The 19,488-nt window shown below is 43.6% G+C and overlaps 3 protein-coding genes across 10 annotated transcripts in view; 2 read left to right on the top strand and 1 right to left on the bottom strand.

Moving 5' to 3' along the window:
• The window catches only part of Rbp (RIM-binding protein), a 39,078-nt gene extending 33,505 nt beyond the window's left edge, over positions 1-5,573 (bottom strand). For all 4 annotated transcript variants that reach the window (XM_043433513.1, XM_043433504.1, XM_043433522.1 and 1 more), the window contains exon 1: positions 4,674-5,573. The gene's annotated coding sequence lies outside the window, so the exon portion shown is untranslated. The remainder of the gene's footprint in view (positions 1-4,673) is intronic.
• LOC122419247 (alpha-tocopherol transfer protein-like) lies at positions 1,948-18,628 on the top strand. 5 transcript variants are annotated; one of them, XM_043433692.1, is made up of 5 exons: positions 1,948-1,988; positions 15,391-15,769; positions 17,075-17,438; positions 18,060-18,165; positions 18,294-18,628. In XM_043433692.1, exons 2-5 carry the CDS (start codon positions 15,456-15,458, stop codon positions 18,491-18,493), a joined length of 984 nt encoding a protein of 327 aa, XP_043289627.1. In that variant the 5' UTR covers positions 1,948-1,988; positions 15,391-15,455; the 3' UTR covers positions 18,494-18,628. The 5 variants fall into 5 exon arrangements, with proteins under 5 accessions (XP_043289627.1, XP_043289609.1, XP_043289601.1 ...); XM_043433674.1 differs by lacking the exon at positions 1,948-1,988 and adding an exon at positions 5,949-6,866; XM_043433666.1 differs by lacking the exon at positions 1,948-1,988 and adding an exon at positions 5,949-6,892.
• On the top strand, positions 11,909-15,483 carry LOC122419309 (uncharacterized). Its single transcript, XM_043433751.1, has 4 exons — positions 11,909-12,630; positions 13,141-13,165; positions 14,122-14,224; positions 14,291-15,483. The coding sequence occupies exons 1-4, from the start codon at positions 12,212-12,214 to the stop codon at positions 14,359-14,361; spliced, it is 618 nt and encodes a 205-aa protein (XP_043289686.1). The 5' UTR covers positions 11,909-12,211; the 3' UTR covers positions 14,362-15,483.
• Positions 18,629-19,488: the final 860 nt, after the last annotated feature.

Below are 19,488 nucleotides of genomic sequence, written 5' to 3'. Positions count from 1 at the left end.
TAATTGCGAAAATAAATTTCAATCGTTCGATCGATCATGAAAAGAGGAAAAAAGTTCAGTTCCTTTTTTGAATGACAAGTAACGCATGATCTTTAAATTCCATAGTTAAAATCAAAGTTTCTCCAGTGGGCAATGCAATTAACTTGTATTTGGACTACGAACAAACTCGATTGGGTTTGTTGAGTAAGAAAAAACTTATTGACCGACTCCCAAATCAGCCTCGAGGACTAACGAGGCGCCTCGATACAGAATCGGGCGTAAACCGCTTCGGGATGGATAAACAACTCTGGCTGCGTATACCAAACAAAAAGACTCGGAATGAAGAGAAAAAGAAAAGCGCACTTTCAGCGCGAGCGAGCAAAGTTAAATGGATGCGGAATACAAATCGATGGTTCGGCTGATCGGAGCGCTGCATATCGAGTGTACAACCTCGGAGGGTTACTCGCCCAGTTGAATCTCCAAGATTATTTCTGCAGTTTCGACTGTTTTAGAACGAGCCTTCGAACGCGATATTTCTATACCCATTTTGGGGCGGTTTTTCTAAGACCAACAAAAACTTTTTAAAAGTGAAAAAATGACGCAAAGTATTCCAAAGTCGCAATCTTATTTATAATAACATTTATTATATTTCTTCCTCTAATTATTTATTCGGTTTCTTTAAAAAAATATAATCATATCAGTTCAATCAAGCCAAGTACGGTTGTTGTTTGTTTTTAATATTTTCTTTAAAAATTTAGAAAAATAATTCAAGCTTTTAAACAAAAACTTTCGAAAAAAAAAGATATTTCGATAACGTGCGTATTCCTCATGTTCGAAAAAAAGGGAAAAAAACATTTTTCAAGATATTTTTAGTTGCAAATATCAATAATTAGGGAGGGAGATAACGATGACGAGATATTTAGTCGTCCCTGAGACCGCATCTAGGGCAACGTGACAAGAGAAAAGAGACATGAAAAAGAGGAGGAGTGGTGTGAGGGGGGGGGGGGGGGGAGGAGAAAGGAAGCGCCAAAAATGAAGAGGGTAAGAGAAGATGAGCAAATGGAAAATAAAAAGAGCTGAAATATTTGAAGAGTGGTGAAACGATAAGAAGAACGAAGGAGAAAATAGAAACTAGAAAGTCGGGGATTCATTATCCACATCTTAAGGGGGGACTTTGCTTCAGAAAATCAAAAAAATCGATTGTTTTCGGGAATTTTTTTAGGATAGACGGAAATAGCTCAAAAGGACAAAAACACTTTTCGTAGTGTGAGAAATTCTCATTGATAATTGATGTCTGCAATAAAAATTTCAAATTTTTTTACCATTTTCACATATTGTTCTTCCATATAAACTGATAAAAACCCGAAAAAATTGCGAAATTTCGTATTTTTAACAAGTTTGAAAAAAAAAAACGCTTCCTTAAAAGTCGAAAAGTAGAAAAATTCCGAGGAGTGAGAGAAAAAATAGAAAAATTAGAATAACAGATGAAAAAATAAAAAATAAAAGAGGGAATGATCGGAGAAAAAAAAGACAGGAATAACGAACAACAATCGAATCAAATTAAACGAAGAATGGGTGAGAAAATCGTTCGAATAACGAGGTATGGAAAGAAAATGAAAAATGAAGGAGATGAAAAATACTGAGAGGGAAAGAAATACGGAAGTTTGGTACACACACGAGAAGAGGAAGCGCGAGCGAAGATTAGCAGTAAAGCTCAACGCAAGCACACACACACACACACACACCCAAGTTTCATTTGCGGGAAAACAGTACGAAATTGCTTTCGGTACGATAATAGCACTGTACCAAAGTAGTTGAAATACTGTGCATTGCAGAGATAGCGCTGTTGGTGCTAAATATGCGAAACGAGAAAGAGAGACGGAGGAATGGAGAGATATAAACGGAGAGAGAGAGAGAGAGAGAGAGAGCTTATGAGGAACGTCGACTCCGAACAGCTGGCCAGTGCATATGCGGGCTTTGCATCGTGCGAGAGAGCGAGCATACAAACGGTATCTAAATCGGTCGAGAGCATACGCGAGAGTGCGTCATTGAAAGAGAATAATAATGGAAGCGACAAAAAACCAGGCGCAAAACCAAGTCAGAACTTTGAAAAACACCAAAAAGAAAACGAAATCGCTCGGAAAATAAGATGAAACGTATCCGCGAGGATGAGCCGTAGCATATTTCTCAAACGAAACAATATCAGATTGATCTCACGAGTAGTTGCATAATGCGAACCAATGAAAAATCACGCATCAAGTGTGCCGTCGTTTCAGAAAACAAAATTACCGTGTGTTGACAAAAAAATATCGATTCTCAAGAATCCGTACAGCCATCGGAGCAGATATTCTCCGAAGAAAATCAAAGCCTCATGCGAGTACAGCGGCGAACGATTGATCCCCGAAAATAAAAAAATCAGATCCGCCCCTCTCAAGCTTTAAGTACAAGAAACTCTGAATCCCCTCAACGAAACGCTATAAACAAAAGCCCAATGGGGTTAGCTCAACCGACCGTGTTTTTCCCTCGGAAAAATATGGAATTAGAGGCCAACGTGAAATCCGCAATCCCTCATTCCGGCAGTATTATCACGAGACACGGATATCGTTCTCCCCCCGCCCCCACCCCCCTCCCCCCGCTCGCCATCTCTCCCCCCCAGACGCGCTCTTTAAATCTCTATAGGAAGACTGGACCACGACCCAGTGAAGGAAAGCGCGACGTTTGCGAGGTCTCCGTGAGCGTAGTAGTGTCGTGTACGAAATGGAAGAGGAAAAAGGGGGGAAAAAGATCGGATGGACGAATCCCGGGGGTGCCCCGGTTCAATCGTCACGGCACTGCTTATTGATCTCACCACCAAAGCTAGCGCGATATACATGTAGAAACGACGAGCCCAGAAAGAGCACTACGACAGGCGTATGTGTGGCTCTGTATTCGTGCATCTTCGTTTCCACGTACATAAGTCGCTACACACACGCGCACACACACACTCACACACACACACACACACGCGCGCGAATGTAGAAAGGCGCGTGTGCATGTGTGCGCCGTCAAAGGCAAGTGTGTGCGAGTACGATCGTACTATGTTGAAATCACATGGATATCGCGCACGTATCGCTTTGAAGGGTACCTACGAGAGTATAAAGTTGGCCAGCGCAGCGGAGAGCCACCGCCGCGCCGGTAAGACATGCCGAAAAATGTATTAGTGAGGAGCGCACTCTCTTGCACAGCCTCAGCCCACACCCACACAGGGAGGGACGAACGAATTTCAATATTAGCGCACTGTTATTATAGCACGAGAAGTTTAAGGGGGCGCGCGGCGGCGGTGGTAAGGGAAAAACGCTCTGACGCTTGCGCACAGGGCGGCTCTTCTTTATCGCACTCGGACACACACATTGACGAGGAAGCTAGATTCGATATGCGCTGCCTGAGCGATATACGATGATCTGGCAGAGACATAGAGAAAGGGACGGAGTTGTCGGGAGCAAGTGCGATGATTCACGAGACGTGCACGCCGACTTGGAGTCCTGCAAAGGCAAAATTCTCAGCGATTTTTCCTCTCGATATTATTCTCTTGTTTTAGGATTTGTTTATTTTCTGTGTCACGGTACAAGGATACTTTTTGACGGTGCAGTCCGATCGGTATTCCGTGACTCGTCTCAGCCTCCCTTTTTAAATTGTGCTCAAGGCTCGGACTTTCGAAACTCGTTTTTTCCGTCGGCTCCACAGAATCGATCCCCGCTTCGTGCCCCTAATGCCTTCGTCCCCTTTTCGGGTATTGAAAAATCGCATTTTCAAATTTAATAGTCTCTGGGATTTGGGAGCAAGTTTTTCCGAGTCACATGTCCGAGTGACGAATAATTTTCAATGAGGGATCCAACTATTGAAGGGCCGCAGGAAATTTGACACTTGGCAAGCCCAATGTCATGCTTTATTCTTTGATCCTAGTTCGATGGCCTGTGAGTGCGAAAACGACTTCGACGCGCATGCATTTTCTCGTATGGAAATCATAGCACCGTATTTAAATTGATTCTTCGAATAAATTAATCCTCCGCGAGACGGTCCGCCCGGTGAAACATCTCGGACGAACTCGGAGAATCCCTTCTTCGCGAAAGACACGTTCTATTCGCGTATACACGTATATAGATCGTCGAGACACCGAGGAAGGCCGAGGAATGCCCTCGAGAATGAGAAATAGGGGTTGAAGAGGGATGCCAGCATATACACACAAATATAAGTGTATATACACATGTACACGTATATAAACGAACCTCTAGACGCGTATACGCGCACACTTATACACGGAGAGATCGAGTGGCACGATCTTTAGAAAAAATGGAGATAACGAGAAGGGTGCAAGGGGGAAGCAAACTATTCATTTTTCCACATGGAGGAGATGAGGAGAAACATTTTTATTGGCAGTTTAACGGCATGGCCTCGCAGCGAATCGTTAAAACTGAAACTATGCAAATTTTCTTAACCTCTCTGTCGCCCTTTTTTCTCTCTCTCTCTCTCTCTCTCTCTCTCTCTCTCTCTCTCATGGACAGACACTCTTGGATTTCGTCACTGAACTTACGTATCACATAATCGGCTGTACCGTGAGATATAAAAATCGTGTTAATTATTGCGTGTCTCGTTGTAACGCCCAATTGCGAGGAAGTTTGAAAGATATTGTTGAAAAAATGAAAGGAAACACTCACGATGACCGAATCGAAGGGATTGTGGCAGGCCAGGGCTGCTGTTGGTGTAGAATAACGTTTGCCCGCGAGATGCGTGTGACACGTCGTGGCCTTATCCCCTAACGAACGAGCAGATATTCGGCCCTACCCCAGCTTGGGACCGGTGTTCCGAACTTCCTGTGATTTCTTTCTTTCTCGAGTTTTGTTTTTTCCTCTCGTATCCTGCCTTCGTGTTTCTCGATCGTGGCTTATGTATCCGTGTTGGCCTCGTTTCACTCCTCGATTCACCACTTTTGCTCTCCCCGTTATCCTTAACTTTTTTAGTAGCTCGTGCGTTCTTTATTCTCTCGGGGTAGCCGACACTCCGTTTGCCTCGACGTGGATCGTTGAACGGAAAAACGAACGAAAAAAATGCATTTTCGTACTTCACCCCGGTTTATCCGTTCGGTATCGTGAGCGCGCGCGACACCTCGTCGTATCCCTTTCACGCGAAGCACTCACGCACACTCATCCACACACAGAGGCGCGTACACTCAGCCGCGCACGCACGCACGCACGCACACGCACATTCGCATACGGACAAACGCACGCGCGCGCGATCTTCTTGCACGCTCTCTTTCTCTCTCGCACTCTCTCGCATCCACTCGCTCCGCTTCTTTTCCTCCGCTTTCTTTCAATCTTTCGCTCCTGCTCGCGCTCTCTTTTGCTCACGCTCGCGCTCCTTCCGGGCCCGAGTTGTTGCTCCACCTTGGGCTGGCTCTCTCGCTCGCTCTCCTCGCGCGATTCCCAACCGTGGGGTTAGTTTCGTAACCCTTTCCGTTTCACTGGGCCATCGTCGCGCGAACTAGCCCGTGATCTGCTCGGCCGCTGAAGGCAGGGCTGCTGCTGCCGAAGCCTGGCTCTCTCGCGTCGCTCGCTATCGCGGGGGTGCTGCGCTTTCTTCCCGAGAAGCACACTCGCACACGCGCCTCCTTTCATCCACGCTCGCACACACTCACCGCAGCACCGCTCGAACGCGCAGGCTTCAAAGTTACACAGCCGCGAGGGGATTTATACTCGGAGGCGCCCCGAGGAAAGTTGCGGGTCTCGCACACAAAAAACGCCCTGGCGCACACTCCCGACTCCTCGATTCAAGTCCTTTTTCTATGCAACTCGGAACACCCGGACGGAGAAAAAGTCACCCACACTACTCTCCCTGCCCCTCCTGCTCGCCGAGCACTCGCATATATCCCTTCTGTCATTCCTAGTCGGTATACATGTATAGATCGTAACGGACGCTGGCTGAGGGGAAAGCCACATTGAGAGGCATGTCGGAAGGAGCGATCGTGGGAGAGGGACCGAGGAGGAAGGGCGCTCGCCGGAGCAGCGCCGGGGTAACGTCGCCGACGCAAGAAACTAGCCTCCCCGAAATCCTCTCCCCCTGCCATTACGAGACTCTCGAGTATAACACAGGCAGTTGTTGAATCAGTGAGGGTGAGAACGCACTCGTAAAGTTGCCTTCGAGGGAGTCGCAAAGGGATGCGCGATAGGAGAAGCAGACCGAGAACGACGAGCCGCGGAGTTGAGGAGGGAAACGAAGAGGGAGAAGGAGCGAGACGCGGGGGAAGGTTAGATAGAACATGCTCGAGGCAGCAGCGACTCTCCGGTTATCGCCGGATATGGGTCACTCGTGGATCGATGACGCCCGGCGTAGAGCCGAGAACGCGGACGGACACACCAACGGGGACGACGTTATACCGTGCTTCACAAAAGACCAATCAATAACCGAGCCGCGATGCTGCCAGTCTTCCATATCACGCGGGGCTTTCCCTAGCACGCGGACGCACCAATAATATATTCGAAGCTGGCAACCTTTGCCCTGAAAGAGACTTCTCGCTCCTGGTGCGACGATAGTTCCTCGACAAATGTCCCTAGGCACTCTCCCGAGGAGGGCTACGTTCAACATTTCCTAGCTCGATGCAACGAGCCTCCAACTCGACCAATCTACGAACCAGTCTCATACCATGAGGCTTACTTTCGCAGTCTCGGGCTCGAAACTCTCCAATTGCGGTTGGCTTTTCGCTCAATGAAATTATAACGAGGAGGAGAGAACTGGCTGGAAGGACCGGTGAAGTTGATTTTTCATTTGACCCGCGGACGACCTCGAATCATATTTTTCTACGCTCTCCCGGTGGCGATATGCGCTCCAGCAATGTGGGAAGCTACCGAGGCGAGGTTAAACCACGAGCAGATCACGCGGAGTAATGTTATCGTAGAAATTTATTAGCGAGTGTTGTGCAATCACGTTTTTTATTCAATCATATACACCCTCTTTCCTCAGTCCTGTGAAAATCGAGCAACGAGTCGCGGCCGAACAACGTGGACTCTATGCATAAATATTCCGGAGTTGCCGGTACCCGCCGGCACCTGCTTTCGTCATCGATGTTGAACCTGCCCCCGCCGGTTGCTCGTCCGGACATTTGGGTACTCGGAATCCCGGTCGTATTATTGAAACCGTTAAAAAGTCGGCCAGCAGATGGTGCTTGGATATCGGGGCTTCGAACGCGCTTTTCCATCGCACGTATCGACTGGCAGAACACAAAAGAGCTCGACCCACATGATCCAACGTGTGAAGTGATGTGGGCTTTTGTGTGCTGGCAATCGATACGTATGTACGTTTCCCGAGTGAGATTACCGATGACCTCACATTTTCAAAGACATTGAACGAGCATTTGCTCGCGAAACAACATCGCGAAAATTGTCTCCAGTCGTTTGACCGCGCGCCCTGAAACACTTTCCTGCAGGGTAACTTCCAAAATCTGCGAATGCGTCGAATTTTTTAAATTCAACGTAGTAGAAGAATTCGGCTGTTGAAAAAGTGGAATTTTTCCACACGGGCGTTTCGAATCTTCGACTCACGACGATGCCCTCTTTAAGCGCGCATGCTCCCCCTGAGAATACCGAAACGAAGAGAGAGAGACACCGAGAGTATTAGAAAAAGACAGATTTTCCCTGAAATCCGTAGAGCCAACAGAGATCCTAATTTTCGCTTCTCATTAACTTTCAACAGAAATGAAAAGAGAGAGAGAGAGAGACGCGAGAGCTTGCGCAACCCAACTTTTCCCATTGAATCACTCGGCCGCCACGTCCTAGCAAGCTGTCGATATACGAATCTCTCTCACACACACACACACACACACACACATACACACACACACACACACACATCGTGCATGAATTTGAGTACATAATTACTCTCGCGGAGATTCTCCACTCCTGACTGGTCGTAGGCGGTGGTCTGAATGCGCTTGTGCTCCCTCGATCTCATGGTGGTGGGAGGCTGAAAAATCCCCCTCTATGACGTCACCGAGGCACTAGCATTCGCGTCTAACTTGCCCGTGGGCTCGTATACGCCATCCCGGGCTTATCAATGAACGCGTACATCGCGCCCTCTCACCGTCCACCCCCGCTTTCATTTCTACTCCCCCGCACTATGTTTCGCTCTCTTTCTCTCTCTCGCCGTGTTCAACCCGCACGATTCCCACCTCATGGCCGGACTTCCCTATACAAATGTCTATACCGAGCCTATACACGATGAACCGGCCGGTCTCGAATCAAGAACTCCTCTATTCATCGCGTATACAACCACCGCATCGATTCTACTATTGGCAATACATTGGTACACTTTTCAATTCTATCCATGCTCTCTCATCGAGTGCGGTTCATATTGTGCTAATTAATCGAATTCTCAGCATATGTTGCTTCGTTGGCTTTTCATGCTTCGATATAATAATTGCTTGTTTGAAACAAAGTATTTTCTGCATGCGCGATGCTTCCTCAATGATGACGCTGAAGTTTGCTACTTTTGAGTTGAACGAAATGATGAAAAAAACTTTACAATTATTCCAATGATTGTCCAATTCTGTTACCTGGCTTATTTGCTATTCGTAGTTTTTTTAGTTTAGACCAATGATTCGTGAAATAAATGATAATTGGTGAATTACAAAAATGTTATTTTCGCGTTAATTTCATTAATTTTTTTGGAGTCGAACGTTGCGAACTTCAGCGTCGTTGTTCAATGATTAATTCACGTAAATAGACTTTTTCATCGATCAAGCGAGCGCTGCTGTCGTATTCCTTCGATCGAATTTTTCTGTTCAGCCAATCGCGAAACGGTGAAGAATTAAGAGGAAACTAGTTTTGCAGAATTATCCAAGTTCTTAAAGTTTTTAAATTCTTTTCAAATGGACCAAAATGGATTCTTGAAACGTAACGTAATCGCCTCTCCAAACCATTAACGTTTTTTCAAGTAACTCGATAGCACTCTGCTCGCATTACGCTTGAAAAACTTAATGAGCTTGATGGCCTGAAAAAAAGTACGATCGTGGGAATGAAATCGTTGATAAGCATTTTCATCAAGATTGAATAACGCCGATCGTTGTACCGATTGGGGATCGTGCTGAACTTCAGCACTGCGCGAATAAAATCAAAAAGGGTTTCACGACTCGGGAAAGTCGCGGAGCATTATCATCGTTATTGCTTTTTTTCCATTCGTTCGTTAATTCTTGTCGGACTGCCCGAATGTCGATATTCCAGAGGATAAAAAGAGTCGCTCTATCCACTTTCTCGTGAAATTGTGAAGCTTGCAAAACGGCGCATTATTGTATCGCCAGCACGAAGGATACGCGGAGATTATTTTCCAAGTTATGGATCGCCCACTTTGCTTCTACCGCGGGCGTCTGCGTCTGTGTGTGTGTGTGACGAGACTCGCGTCGCGAGGATGACACGATAATGAGATTTATCTACGTGCGTCACAAACGCGTGTCGTGCACGCGAGTTAAACCGAGTCCGGCGCATGTTGTGAAACATTATGGTATATGCGGCAAGTGGTTACGGTCGTTTATCATCAGACTTCTATGGTCGGTAATAGAGGCACCAACGGGCACGATATTTTCATTTGGAGAATTGTGATGACCGATCGTGCTACCGGGCTTTCCAGTTAATCGCTCTTACATTCGTCGCAGTGAAAGTTAACATCGTGAATTGCTCTCACGAAGCAAAATGTGGAGTAAAAACCTGTATTCAGCCGATAATATTATTCTTGGCATTGAAATTTATAGTTTAATCGAGTAAGTTGAGACTGATGCGTTCGCGATCGATGCCTGGCTGCGCGGGTGGGGATGAAATGTTAAAATGACTAAAATTTCGAAGAGCTAAAATCTCGAGTTTATAAACTTCGAATGATAATATGGAGACAGCTCAATTCGACTAGAGCTTTGAATGTCGAAAATAAAGTAGAAACTTCAAGGTTCGAAGCACGTTTACATCGAAAATGGAATGTAACAATCGCCCATAGAACGACGACTAAAATATCGTTTTTCCGAAAATTCGACTATCACTCTTTCGACTCGTAAATTACTACAGTCAGCCATACCGTGAATATTCACAATTTCGAAAATATAGTAACGGAAGACTAAATATTACTGAGGTTGAAATACTGAAAGACCGAAAAGTCGAACGGTCCAAATGGCGAAGCGTTAGAAAGTCGACCGATCAAAATAAAGAAATGCAGCTGAGTTGAAAATACACGCGTCTCACTCACTCACTTACTCAGACCGGTGATCTCCAGTTTCAAACATCACCATTTTGACTTTCGCCTTTTCGGGCCATAGCTATTCCACATTTCTAAGTTTTGAGACTCGAAAAATTCACTTTCGATTATTTGCTACTCTGTATTCCGGCCTGTCTGTAAAACAACTACTCTCCGTTTTGAATTCGAAAATATGAACTTCTGACATTCGTATGGTCTGTTAAAATTGCATTCGGAATGAAGACCATTGAAATATATATTTTCGAGTAAATACGAATTGAAAGAAGGAATATTCGGACGTAATCTGCTAAACGATCGATCGGAAATGAGATTTTCAAGTTACTTATTTTTCTCCAATCTGATATTACTACTTTTAAAATTTCGAAATATCGACCATTCTACAATTTGGTTATTTGACATATTGAATCCTGTCCCCGGCTGCCCAAACCTTGAAAGCGAAGCAGCTTCGAGTAGAGCTAATATTTCGATGGGTGACCGCTCAGCCATGTACATGCACATCGATAGCTCTGTGGCAAGCGGTTTTTCAAAGTTTCTATCGATGGATATTCAATTGAAACTCACTACAAATTTAAACGCCTGTATAGAAGCTCTGGGAACGAGTAGCTGTGGGCAACACTCTTGAAGGTCTTTCAAGAACATAGTAATTGGGATTTGGCGATCGATCGAACAAGCGAAAGTGGTTTAAAGTGCTTTCATCGAATTATCAGTACTTTCGTGTGTTCTACGAGTATTTCTTACCCCCGAAAAAATCTCCTTGGGCCAACAAACACTTTCGTAATGCGACACGATCGATCGAGACTCCGCGTCGCATTGATTCTCAATTCATACGAAATTTTCTAGCGAAACAACACTGAAATTTTCATTGTCAAGTCAGGCTCGTTAACCCTGATATTGACTGTGAATTCGGGAATTGAAAAGTTGAAAATTTCATCATAAAACACAATCATTCCGCAATTATACGTCGGCACTCTTCATTTTTCTCCTTTGTGATTACCTCGAAGGACAAAGCTCGCTGCAGCGATGTTTTGAAAGCATTTTTATGTGAAGATTCGAAAAAAAATAGTCTCGCATAATCCAATCCGTTATTAAACTTCCTTTCTCTTCAGCCATTCGTCAGTGTGAACAGCGCGACTGAGCAAACGTACGATAGAAGAGAGTATTTGAAACTTCGAAAACACCTGTTCGCTCGTGGCTCTGACGGCTCTCCATCTCCTTTCATTTTTCTCACTCTCTGCTTCAGACTTTTACTACGTATTCATTCACAGACTCTCTAGTCACAAATCATCGACACGCTATACGATCAATTGACTGAGAGTATTCACTTTTCCTATTTTTTGTTTTTTCACTCAACTCCAATGCAAGTTGTTTACAAATCCTTGTCTACGCGTGTGGAAATTAGAAGTTTTTTATTGACTTTTTCCCGTTAGAGATGTCCGATTACCGATCTGCCGGTACGCGTAATCGGTTAGATGGGTGCGCGATAAATCGTAGAAAAAGCGAAGAAATTACTTTGAATTTTTTATCTCGTTCCATCGACCCCGATACACCGATGCTTTGTCTCCCTTCTCGATTAAAGTTCATCACCATTTGCGGACGTGCGCATGGTTCACCAGAGCGATGAAACGTTTCGACACTTGGGATTTTACGAGTGAAAGAAAGTAAAGGAAATTTCGATGAATTTATTTTTATTAGGAACCTCGAGCTCAAGTTGTGCCAGAATTTTTCAAATTTGTCAGCATGCTTTTCAGTTTGCATGTTTCGAAACGTCAGATCATTTCGTACGATACGGAGGAGTGCTGGTCACTGGAGAAAGGAGCATGAGAAATGAGCGTAATAATTTTTCACCGATACGAAAAAGTTCGTTGCTTTTTAAGTTGGTGACGCTCACAAATGTAGGACAGTTCGCACGAGGGAAAAACGTTGGTGCGAGGCTAAGCCCGCGGAAAAGGGTCGAACGGCGACACGAACGATGAAAAAGCCAGATATTTACGATTGCATGCGATCGAGGAAACGATGCCGACACAAATTTGCGGCGAATGTGTGCAAGATCTTGAGATTTCGTAAGTCGAACACGCGGTATGTGCTGAACTCGCGAACGCGCCGCTCGCTGTGCTGGTCATTCAACGAGTTTTCTTGCAACCTGCACAGTACGACCGGTTTTCACATCGTACAGAGCGAATCTAAAGACGGAAAAACTACGGAGACTTGGGCCGATAAGGTTCATCGGAAAATCTACGACTCATGTTTTTGGATAATCTTTCGATTAGAAATAATCGAATTGACGCGTCATAATTATTTTACATCTAATGCGCAACGAACGAGTTCGAAGTCGAACTCCTCGATTTACATTCACAACGGTTTCCACTTACGAACGTGCATTATTTTAAGGTAGACCGTGCCCGAAGGAACGTATTTTATAGGTGCCCAAATTGAACCGATTTTTACTTCCTAATCAAAGATATAATCACTTTAAATTCATGTCAGAGTTATTAATTCGAAATTGTAAATACATTCTTTCAACTTTTATCTTTTGGCGAATGAAACTACAAGCCATTCATTGAACGGGGATCCATCACTGACCGAACCCGAAATTTCATTCGTCCCTGGCCAAAATACCATGGTTTTTTATCGAAATAATCGCATTAGAAAACGCAAAGGGAAATGGATCTCGAAAAATGTGTTGATAAAAAGACAAAAGGCTGTGACAGGAATGGACCAAGCCAAGATGAAAAAAAATGCCGAAATGAGCAAAAAATGAAGTTATACGAGTGCTCAGTACCAATTTCGTTTAATCTTTGACGTAATTTTATTACTAGAAAGACAATTGTCTCGAATTTTTTCCGAAACCTTCATTATATACTTCATTGTTATTGTGTACTTTTTCATAAACTTCGTAAGAAGCGTTCATTCGTTGTATGGAAAGGTAAACGATTTTTTACGCATAGTCCCTGTGACCCTGTGTATTCGTCTTAATGTTTAAACACGTTTGTCTCAATACCCAATAAGACCAAACCTCTATAATTTGATATGCGTGTCAGTCGATTATCCATTTAAACTCTGTGTAAAAGAAAATCGTTTCATGCATGAACTACCTAAAACGAATTTCGTACTAAACAGATCCAGACGGACGACAATTTTGAAAAAGCCCCGACATCAGATTTGAGATAAATGTCTCTTACAGAATAAAATTGAGAAAGCTTCCATCATTCGTGGTCAGCGATGAAAACTTTTCAATCCGTTTCCGCCGTATCGTAAAACACGTCGCTGCTCAGCCACGCTTTTTTTTAGACTCTAGTCGAAATAATGATACGATGACATCCGCAGCTCTCTTCAGATTGGATGAAACGAGCACAAAAATAGTCCAAACGAACCAACGAAAATTGTCAGTCACGCGAAAACGGCTCTACCAACCCCTCGAATAAAAGTAAAAGAGAAAAATAGTAATAACTAACGTTTTCGAGAATCGAGTCAGGATAACACCGAAAAATCAAAGAGACGTGAAATAAAAGCGCGAAGAATCACAATGAAATCTGCAGCACGAGGTACACGCCAGACAAACACGTGAGAATGAATCGTTCCAATCTTCGATACACGAGGTCGTTTCCATTGGTGATCCTTTGACTCGAATATTCTATATATTCCACTCAGCGACGACGTCTAGACAATACTATACAATTAAGTAACTTTCGTATAGAAAATATTCCCACGACCTGCTTCACGTGCATAATTGATGTATCAATTACATCGATTCTGACCGCACCGTTCGTGCTCTTGCAGCACCAGTCAAAATATAGATTTATTCGATTGGTACTAGTGCACGAGAAAATAAACCCGAAGATTCGACATAAATTGGCTAATAAAAATTTCACTGTCTCCCAGTGTCGGAGCACTCAAGAAGCCTTATTTTCGGCGTGTCGATGCAATTATAGTACCGCGTTAAAAAATCATAAGCTGACAAGGATAAGAGAAACTGATGGGAAAGGTGAGAGCAGCGAATGAAAAACTCCAAAAAAAATGTAAATTTCTCATTTTTAACTGTAAAAAATAGGAATTTCCTCGTATTTTCGTCACGATAACTCCGTCGATAGTCGTGATCCGGAGATGAGTGCTGGTAGCTGAGCAGCACGAGCGATCGCGAACCTGCGAACGAACTCGAGGACGGTTCGATTTAATATTTTCCGTTTTACACCGCGAAATAAAGATTCCGAGTGTGCATCGATGGAGAACTGAGAACACGAAGGGGAGGAATTGTGAAGAAAAGTGAAAGAAAAATAAAAGGAACGAGTAACGTCGCATGTGCTCGGTCTGCATCGAAAAACATATGGACAAATGCCCCCCCCCCCCCCCCCCCGGGAGCACACGGACGTACTAAAACCGCGTCAAAACGATTCAACGTCGTTGTCTCTGTGCCTGCTCACATCGTGAATATCCTCGACACTAACTAAGCTCTCCCTCTTTCTCTTTTCCCTCCCAGTAAAAGTTACACGTACATATATGCATATGTGAAAACGTAAAAGTATATAGAGACCGAGAGTCTTTCGTAAGCGGGCTTCGCCAAGCGATATCTCGCTCTTGCGACGTCGTCGGTCTCCTTCGAGCACTAAACCGCTCTCGCGGACCTTAGACCGATCAGTCGAATAAATCGTATCAGCAGTGGCGAGCCGGACGTCGGGCTGGTCCAACTTTGTTTTCTTTGCACCTCGCAGTCCTCGAGTTTTTGTTTATCTCCGTTAGTGAGCCTCCTGACACAAAGCAGTGCGTATTTTTCACCGATCCATCGTCTTCGTAGTACGTGGATCAATTTCAATGCTAAAAGGAAACGATGCCCAAAATTTGGTAGCGTGGATGAATATGACGCTCGCGGAAGCAACCGAATCGAAATTTATTTAACGAAAAAACGTACCGGTGGTCGACGGTTATTCGAGTCACACGCCGTTCCGGGATGATCAATGAACAGCGTTGAACTTTGGTTGTCACAAAAAGTACATTAGGTCCATACAAAGTCTACGTGAACAAAGACTCGGGAGAACTCTCGACACACCTCGTAACATTTTTTCAAGTCTCACGTCACTCACGAAACTCGTGCGTCACGAATTTCGGTTTTTTTCACTGCTCAATCAAAGGTCGCGTGTGCATTGGTGCTTTCAGAGCCTCGGCGTCTTCGGTCGTCCTGTGAAACGATGGTAAATCGTTTAAAGTGGTGACAAATTCAAATGGGAAGCGTCGGAACAGAAGGGGGAGGAAAAATGATCACGATGCAACTCGGTCACACGCTCGAACAATCGAAACTCAAATATCCGGAATTGAACGACGATATTATCAAAGGACTGCGATTGTGGGCTGAGGCACACAACACATCGAACGTTCCTGATGAACAGCTCGCTCTTTTCGCTCACAGTTGTTACTATGACTTGGAAACGACGAAACGGTGCGTGGCCTCATACTACAAACTCAGGGCTATCGTACCCGAGTTTTTTCACAACCGGGATCCCAGGAGCGATTCTATTCAACGAGCCTTCAAAACCCTGTGAGTATATTCGCTCGTGTTTTTCAGTCGAATTTTTCCTCCCAACGCTCAACGTTATTAGCGCCGCGCAAACGTCTGTTATTTTAGTGGCCAATAACCTTCGTCATAATGCCCACCGAGAATAAAAATAAAACTAGGAAAATTTGGGCTCGTTCGTGTGCTCAAAATTGCCTGAATTTCTTTGAGATCCGAGCGAACCGATACGAACGCATGTGTTTTGTAGCTGGGCGATTTATTCTCATTCGGGCTCAAATTTGTCTGAGCATTTATCGCTTTTTCCTTGAGAATTTTAATGCTCACTTATCCTTGACCGAAAGTGGAATGTTCTCTCGCTCAGATACTCCCATCTGAAATCATTTCATGAGGAATTCTCTCAGTATTTATTTCCTTGCCAGAGTTGTGGGGGTATGGTTGTTTTTAAGGTGGTTTTTCCATTGGATTTTGAAAATTTCATTCCCGGAAATGTGCACTGTCGCAACGAGTTAGTCTCGCAAGTGAAAAAATGATATTTTTATGGATAGTCAAAAATCGATGATTACTGGCAAGAGGATAGAGACGCGGACTGAGCCACTGCACGGGAATAAAGAGAAGGAAAATTTTAATTAGCACAGTGCACGTATCGCTCGGCTTGAAAAACGTGGCTAAATTAACAACAGGATGAAAAAAGTGCATTTTTTAAGTCGGGACATCGAGGAGAGCTTTCATTGAAATTGGTAATCGAGCGAAGTGAAACGGAAAAACGATTTCTCGACTACTCGCTTTGTGTGTATTTGCCGGAGCAGCGCGTGTCGTGTGTGTGTGTGTGTGTGTGTGTGTGTTCGGAATCATTGAAAGTCGTCTCGCCCTCGCGAGTCGCTATGTATCGTCTCTGCAAACGAAACGTTCATTTCGAGCCCTCGGCAATTTGTAAGCCTGCCAATAAAATGTTGCACTCAATAGAGAAACTCGGCGATACACTCGATCGATATCCTTTTCTTTTCTACTTTTCTATTCCGCACTATCTTTCGAGTCTCTCTTTCCTTGGTCATTCCGATTGCCAAAGAAATCGATCTCACGAAAAAAATATCCATTTTTTTCATCACGAAGTCCTGTGGACTCCTCATGCAACAGAAGCGAAAAGATGCACGCAGATTTTTCTCGGTCGCACTCACTCGTAAATTCACGAGTATTTGGAAAAAAAAAAATGCATTAATTCACTGAAATATCGATAATTCGAAAAGGAGATTCGAGCGTGAAATAAAATGATGGCCACTCGTTGAAAATTCCAAGTAATTATACGATTTATCTTAATTTTCTTTCATGCAGACATTTTCTGGCACTGCCAGTACCGGACGACAAAGGGAACAGAATAATATTTCATCGTCTAGCGGACACGAGGCCAAGCTCTTACATGCTCGACGATGGAATAAAAGTTTTGATGATGACACTGGACGCGAGTCTGTACGACGAGGGTTGCGCACCAGGTTACATTTTCCTCTTCGACATGGCCGGGGTCAGACTCACCCATCTGACGAGGTTGTCGATCACCAGCATACGAAGGTTCTTCGAATATCTCCAGGAGGGACTTCCGGTCAGACTAAAGGCGATACATGTGCTCAACGTTGTCTGGTTCATGGACAAAGTTTTGTCACTCGTAAGACCTTTCATGAAACGAGAACTTTTCGAAATGGTGAGTAGGATTTTAATAATTACGAAGATTCGTGAGCTTTTTGAGGAAGTTCACGGGAATATAATGGAAATCGAAAACTCCAACTTTAGGAGTTGAAATTTGAAAATATATGCTAGAAGTATACAGCGCGCATCTATTCCCGGAATTATTGTAGGACCTACCGTCTAGTCGTCGAGAAAACAATTAACGAAAATCACACTTTTTTAAGGGGTATACACAGGCTCCTGTGGAAGGCACACTTCCGTGCGACGATTTCGATTTCATGAAATAAGATCCTCCCAACTTTAGAGAGCCAAAAACGAGAATTAGAAAATATAATGTTTTTAGATATCAATGATTTCTCGAGAAAGCCTTGTTACCGATGAAAGTCACTTGGAAATGGAAAAAGAAAAACACTTATTTGCCGGAAACACCATGAGCCAGAAAATAGTTATTGTGTTAAAAATTAATCAATCTCAACAAATAAGTAACACATAATTTGAATAATTGCGAAAATAAATTTCAATCGTTCGATTGATCATGACGAGAGGAAAAAAGTTCAGTTGCTTTTTTGAATCACAAGTAGCCCATGATCTTGCTTAATGTTCCTTGTTCGATCGTGATTTGAATTTTTCGTTGCAGTTGCATCTTCACACTGGAGATCCTTCGGAAGTTTACGAGCTCATACCTCAGAAGTGCCTCCCTAAGGACTATGGAGGCGAATTGGGCAGCGTTGCGAGCCTTCATGGTAAAACAAAATTCTAACGACGAACGAGTTCTGAAGAAACGATCAATCGGAAATTGCACTGGAGTGAAAGATTTTATTTTTCATGTATTTTTAGTCGTGTAACGTCTCGATGTTTCCTTCATTTTCAGAAGCCCATTGCACGAGATTGGACCAACTAAGAGATTACTTCCTGGAGGAAGAACGACTCTTTCGTAGCTGGTCAGAAAAAAGTGACAGCAGGAGATCATCGAAATCGTCCAAAGAAGAGACTCCCGTCCATGGAGTGAAAAAGGATAAATTTAAAAAAAAGTCGATCGACGTTAGCACTTGGGAAGAATGCAACGAGTAATCTCAACATCGATGATCTTCGATTTATTATCTTTTTGGTTACTTTTATTACGAATATTTGTACACTTTGAGTAGAGAGTCGTATTTTATTACTATTGCACCACTGAACTAATAAAAAGTTAAGCTTTTTCATCGATCTCAGAAATATTTTTATTGTCCCCTCGTCAATCGATCGTTTTCTCCTTCTCGAGCGAGTTTTCTCTCGACATAAATCTGAGAAATTCACCTTCAAAGCAAATTTTCATTGATCGTTAGATTCAAGCAGAACTGCCATGATAATTTTACAAAATCAGACGATTTTAGCTTCGATCTATCCCTCATTCGAATCTTTTATTTCTATTTCTCAATCTCCCAAATTGAAATATTCCCAAAGACTAGTGCAACTTTCATGCAAAACTACTATTTTCATTCTTCAGATTTTGACTCATCCAAATTTCGACTCTAATCCTAAGCCTTTCCCTCGATACCAGATCCAGTTTTACACTCATTTCTTTATCTCTAAGCAACGTGAAAAATGTTGCATCACTCGAACGTTACAAAACTGTCAACAAGATAACGTGATAATATGCTTGCGTGGACTTGTGCGCTATCGAATTCTGTCCAACGACGAATATAAATTTTCACTACTTTCCTCAGACACCGACACGCGTGTAAATTTTCATTAAAAACACCGATGAGATCGTTTGCATTGACATTGTGGCATTACAACAAAGAAGGAAAAGAAGAAAAAAATTTCATTCATTAATCGTGGCCTCGAATAACAAAACTGTTAGTTTCCTCTCGACTTTCATTTCCTTCTCTCACAAAATTTGGGTTGGTCAACAAAATCGCAAATTGCTGCCCTCCTTGCGGCGAGCTGCGTTCGAAAATTCGAAAATCTCGGTCTCGAGTTACGAAACACGAAATCAATCACTATTTTTGGTCTAAATTCCACCGCGAAAATGCCTCGGAATTCGTATGAACAAGCGGAATTTCAAAACAATTCTTGTCCTCTTT

The sequence above is a fragment of the Venturia canescens genome, chromosome 1 (assembly GCF_019457755.1).
Source record: "Venturia canescens isolate UGA chromosome 1, ASM1945775v1, whole genome shotgun sequence".
NCBI classification, from domain to species: domain Eukaryota; kingdom Metazoa; phylum Arthropoda; class Insecta; order Hymenoptera; family Ichneumonidae; genus Venturia; species Venturia canescens.
The sequence above is the reverse complement of the archived record's forward strand: the minus strand, read 5'-3'. Positions and strand labels throughout refer to the sequence as shown.

Excerpts from the sequence above, each read along its gene's own strand:
- LOC122419309 (XM_043433751.1), top strand. The coding sequence starts at position 12,212 with ATGAAAAAGCCAGATATTTACGATTGCATGCGATCGAGGAAACGATGC. Across the intron at positions 12,631-13,140 it reads CGAACGTGCATTATTTTAAG|AAGCGTTCATTCGTTGTATG; the intron begins GTAGACCGTGCC and ends AAACTTCGTAAG. Across the intron at positions 13,166-14,121 it reads TTCATTCGTTGTATGGAAAG|TGTCGGAGCACTCAAGAAGC; the intron begins GTAAACGATTTT and ends ACTGTCTCCCAG.
- LOC122419247 (XM_043433692.1), top strand. The coding sequence starts at position 15,456 with ATGGGAAGCGTCGGAACAGAAGGGGGAGGAAAAATGATCACGATGCAA. Across the intron at positions 15,770-17,074 it reads CAACGAGCCTTCAAAACCCT|ACATTTTCTGGCACTGCCAG; the intron begins GTGAGTATATTC and ends TCTTTCATGCAG. Across the intron at positions 17,439-18,059 it reads AACGAGAACTTTTCGAAATG|TTGCATCTTCACACTGGAGA; the intron begins GTGAGTAGGATT and ends TTTTCGTTGCAG.